The following is a 5,402-nucleotide window of genomic DNA, read 5'->3' on the forward strand; positions in this document are numbered from 1 at the left end:
CAAAAGTAACGTTTTTGTTCCCACCTTTTGAGAACTACCCATTAAGTGATTTTTTTTAACAAACTCATTAATTAAAATCAGTTGATTTTACTTTTATAAATTAATTTTGCCTTTTTAGAATGTATTGCTTTAAATTTAACTTCAACAGGTAAAACTACATAGATCCCCCCTTCTCTGTGTGTAACTGATTTTCACTGTATTGCTTTTACTCCAAAATTAGTTTAAAACAAAATAAAAATTTGGAGTTTTTCTTATACACCTTGACTAATGTAGTTCAGAAAAGTAATTGTGCAACATATTATTTTACAATAAAAACGTACATGATAATGGAAACCTTGTCTTTAAGCAAGGAAATAAAACAAAATCACATCTAATCTAAGCATTATAACGTATTTATAAATCTTAAAGTATTATTGAATAGTTAGAGAACTTATTTTAATTTTAAAAGTAAGTTGAATGGATTCATGTATTGTATGAAATATATTGTATTGTATGCAATATATTATGTATATAAACATAAAGTAATTAATATATACAAATTTTGGAACCCCATTGTTAAAAAATCAGATTTAAATAAAAAAAATCCGACTTTTTTGATTTTTTTTTAATAAAAAAAATCAAGAACCCTGCAAAATAGTAAAAACTAAAATTGTTTGAAGTTTTAAACACTTGACATTTCAACAAGTGAAAGGAAAATTTAATTTTAAAACCAATCATGCAAACAATGCTTTTCATTTCTAAACATTTGACGAGAACCAGATTGACAGTTTAACTTAACATTGTATATAAATGTGTTAATCATTGCAACCAATTTTTATTTCACAGGTATGCGAATGACAATACCATGATTTAATAGAGAGTATTGTTTCTCAGGTTAAATTCACATCACTAAATACTCCTTATTATAAATATAAGCATCGTTTCATCTCCTTTACAGTCAGGTGTTTTGACATATAACACTCAGAAATTAATAACACTACAATTAACACATGTTAAAGTTAAGTAGATCAACCAGATTAGTACATTTTAATGTAGCACAAACACACAAGATGAACAAATATGTTCTGGTCACCAACACCATCTTGAAGAACTATTTTTTTAAAGCTGTGAGACAACAAGCAAACTTGCATGGAAAATTTAGAAATTGATGTGCCTCAGAAGAGTGCAATCATAGTTTAGTAGAATAAGGCAGGGGTGCCATCCTCCAAGAGCAAGGGCATCCCCCCCCCCAAATAACACACAGATCTCCTCCCCAAAGGTGGGCATCACTGATTAAGGGGAGCTAATAACACACAGCTTTGATTTTGCTTCAAGACAAGGATTATTTTTGAATAGTGAAAATCTGTGTTTATGCCATCCAGAATATTTATAATGCTGTAGCCTAGTTTAGACAGACGTTCATAATTAGTTTATATGGGTGATTGAAGAGACTGAAATAAGCCTTAACAGAGTTGTCACTATAAACTAAATAACTAAAGCAATTACTCATATTTCACTGCTCTTTAACTGAAAATTCTATGTTGGGAACGGGACATTTCTTTTTTAAGACATCATTGGGTGTTTTCATAAAAAAAGGTGGTTAATTGATACTGCTCTGGGCAGTGCAAACTTAAGCCAACCCATTTTTATCATTTCTATTTTACAACTTATGCTACACTTTGATATAAGAAACATTAAAAGTTGCAGTTATGGCAGCTTGATTGTTATAGACAATATTAAAAATAGATGTAACAGGTAAAAAATTTCAACTTTAACAAATTTTAAGTAAAAATTGTACAAATAAGCAAAACTATATGTACATTTTTAAAACCTATTAAACAACTAACATCAATCCAAATCATGTAAATGGATCGAATCACGAAACGCATCAACATTTTGTTCAGAAAACACAACAGAAGAGTTACTTTCCCCTCCATCTGACAAAAGTGATACGGGTATGAGTTCAGTTCCAAAAGTTGAGCTATTAGCTAGTATGTCATCATGATATAAGCTATGGCTAGTTGAAGATTCATCATGGGAGAAATGACTTTTTAACACATGCTCTGGTGTGTGATCATTAAAAATGAGAGAAGACGCAAGCATTATGTCGGGGGTTTTTACAACCATACTTGAATGACTATGAGATAAATAATTTTTTGTATCATCACTCGTGTTTTCATTTAAATCTATGTTACTAGGTTCTGGTTCACATTTTTTAATATAATCACAATAATAATCAGTCCTTGCACAACCTCCTACATTTGTATGAATTAACGTTACCGACGGAAAATTCAAATTTGTAGGTTTAGCATTTTTAGCAGATGACTGTTCTTTTACATTGGCTTTAGATGATTTTGGCACAGCTTTGTAAGATAGGTCCAAGCATTGTATTGTATTGATTATGACGGGGCAAGAGTTTGTGTTAACCGATAAGGGAGCATCATTTTTCACCGATTGTTCAGATGCTTTCAACAACTCCAGCTTTAAATTTGAATCGGGATCATCTGTGATGCCTTCCTCTATTTCCAAAAACTGAAGAGATTTCCCAGAGTCCTGATTCACCACAGAAACAGGCATAGTCAATTCCAATTTCTCGGCTATATTTAATTCTTTACCATTGGCCATCACTTCCGGATGAAACTTCTGGAGGTGCTGTTTGAGGGTTGCTTTGCTGTTATACTTTTTGATACAGGATGGAGCTGGACAAGGATAAACAACTTTTAACACACTAGGACAATGCTTTTTCACATGAACATAAAGACTAGATTTAGCAGTAAATCTTGCATTGCAATTTTCATGAGGACATTCGAAAGGTTTGTCTCCCGAATGAATGACAATATGTCCTTTCAAATGTTCTGGTCTCATGAAAGATTTACCGCAACCAGGTTCAGTACAGACAAATTTACGTTCACCCGTATGCTTGCGCATATGTCTTGTCAGTTTACTGGCACTCATAAAACTCCACTTGCACCCCTCTGCGGGGCACGAGTAAGGACGATCACCAGTATGATGTCTGATATGTTGACGGAGCCTGCATATTTTATCATATACTTTGCCACAACCTTGAAATGGACATTTAAAATCATCCTCATTGTACTGATGTGTACGGTAATGAGATGCAATGCAATTTGCAGAATAATATTGCTTGCCACACAAAGAACATTTATAAGGTGCTTCAACATCTTCATGAACCCTGAGATGCAATTCTAATTTTCTACGATTTGCGAAGCTCATTTTGCAATTTTTTGACGGACAAGTGAGGGAATTTGGCCATTTGTGTCGCTTTTTGTGAGTCTTTAAATTGTAAACAGTAGTAAATTTTCTATTGCAACCTTCAAAATCACACTCATAATCTTTTGATCCAAAATGAGTTTCTACATGCCTTCTTAACCTGTATAGAGTAGTGAAGGCCCAATCGCACCCTTCGACTTCACATTTATATGGTCTGGCGCCATTATGATTGATCATATGTACCCTGAGTTTGCATTCTTTATCCAAGATCTGTCCACAATCTTCGATGGGACAAACCCATGTTTTCCCTCTCCTAGCTTTGTTGGTGACAGGTAAATTGGATATGAATTCTGCCAAATTAGCATGTTGGATATTCGATTCTAATTCTTCAGGGTCATCATTGTGTTCTGATTCAGTTTCCTCAGGAACAGAAACATGTTTGTCTTCTGAGAAATTAACAATGTTAGGCGATTCTGTCAATTCTTCAGTCAAATTCTCATCACTAATAGGTTCTTGAAACTCTAAATCTAGTGGTTGTTCATTACACCCAATATCTTCAGTATCAATATCGTATACCTTTTGCCCTTGACCTAAGGTCAATACTATTTGCATTTTCCGTGAAGTTTTATCTCTAGTAATAACTACTGTTCCAGAACTGGAACATGCCTGGGAATTTTCTTTGGCGTTTTGATCTTGATCTTCAGAAATGCTAACAATGGGTATGTCATTAACGAACTCTGCATTTATGACATTTCCAATTTCTTGGCAAAATTCAGGATTATCTTGGTTCATATCAACAGTACTATCAATACCCTGTGTAGATGCGTCAATTTCTACTTCAAAATGTTGATCATCTTTGTGATTTATCAATGCATTGACTTCAGAAACATTTAAGAAATTTTTGTTGTTGCATTCCTTTAATAAATTAGGGTACTCAGATTTTGTGACAGTACCAAAAGAGCTATGATTAGCTTCACAGGGATCACTTAATATTTCCAAGCTGTCCAAAACATATTTTTCCGCTTCTGTATCAAAATGTTCTTGTAGACATAAAGTAGAATCAGGCGATCGTATATCACCACACTTCTCAAAATCATGTAAAGATATCCCTGTAATATTTTCAGCGCTACCATCACATAAACTGTTAGTTTCCATCGACTCAGAGAGAACATCTTTATTGCCATCTACTTGAAATGTATCAGGAAGCAGATCTTCCAGCCCAAAACTTTTTGCAATCGCCGATATGGTTTCCGTAACCGTTCTTTGCTGCTCCTCAAGAGATTCTGAAGCATGAGGTTTGTGTTCTATTACTTTAAACTCGGGAAGTAAATAGTTTTCTAGCTGTTCGTCGAGGTTTGGCACCGGAACTTCCATCGACGAAAAGGCGCATAGTTTGTCAGAAAAAGATGTTCCTGGAGAATTAATGAATTTAATATGCGAATCCGATTCGGTAATCGCATCCATCTCCAAAGATGTTCCATCCACAAGAGGGTCATCATTCGATGGTAAGCCGGCATCACAGATAAAACTGCACAGTATTTCTGATTGGAAGCCATCTTGAATCGAATTGTTAATGAACTCACTATTCTCACAGCTTAAATCACGCAAGACTAGTTGAGAATCACATGGATAATTGTGATCATCCAATTTGTTGATGTGTTCTAAATCTAACGTCTCACCACTAACGCAGCCATACTTATTCTGACCAAAATTTCCTTTCTCTGACATTGGAATCCCCGTTGTGTAAACGTGCGCGGGGTTCTCCATATTGTTTTCAAGACTTATATAAAAGAGTTGAGGCGAAGTTTCCGAAGCGGAAAAAAGAAAAGAAAAGAAAAGAAAACACTAAAAAAAGCAAAGAAAAAGTGAAAAAAAAAGCACGCTCTCACTTATCTAAGCAGTGATTCAATTATTTTAATTCAGAAAATGTAAAGATGAGGAATCGTAGAGAAAACAGATGAAATTAAAGAATTTTTCAGAAAAAAATTCCGTTTCTGTAAAAAAATGTAATGTAATAAAACTGTTCTGTAAAAGTAAATTGTAATTTTAATTCTAAGTGACTTCTATCTCATCAAATTATCTAAGCTTTTCTTCTTTTTTTTAATCACCTGACTTGTCATTCCTGCACCACCTCCAACCGCCTCTGCCTGTGGTAAATATCGTTACCATGGTAGCAGAGTGCGAGTCAGGTC

At 34.1% G+C, this 5,402-nt stretch overlaps 1 protein-coding gene across 1 annotated transcript; it reads right to left on the reverse strand.

Annotated features, from left to right (window-relative positions):
* Window positions 1-1,714: 1,714 nt before the first annotated feature.
* On the reverse strand, window positions 1,715-5,379 carry LOC129232720 (uncharacterized). The gene is made up of 3 exons (XM_054866834.1): window positions 5,339-5,379; window positions 4,164-4,990; window positions 1,715-4,064 (listed from the first exon to the last, which is right to left on the reverse strand). The coding sequence occupies exons 1-3, from the start codon at window positions 5,377-5,379 to the stop codon at window positions 1,828-1,830; spliced, it is 3,105 nt and encodes a 1,034-aa protein (XP_054722809.1). The 3' UTR covers window positions 1,715-1,827.
* Window positions 5,380-5,402: the final 23 nt, after the last annotated feature.

This window comes from Uloborus diversus, unplaced genomic scaffold (genome assembly GCF_026930045.1).
Source record: "Uloborus diversus isolate 005 unplaced genomic scaffold, Udiv.v.3.1 scaffold_1323, whole genome shotgun sequence".
NCBI lineage: Eukaryota > Metazoa > Arthropoda > Arachnida > Araneae > Uloboridae > Uloborus > Uloborus diversus.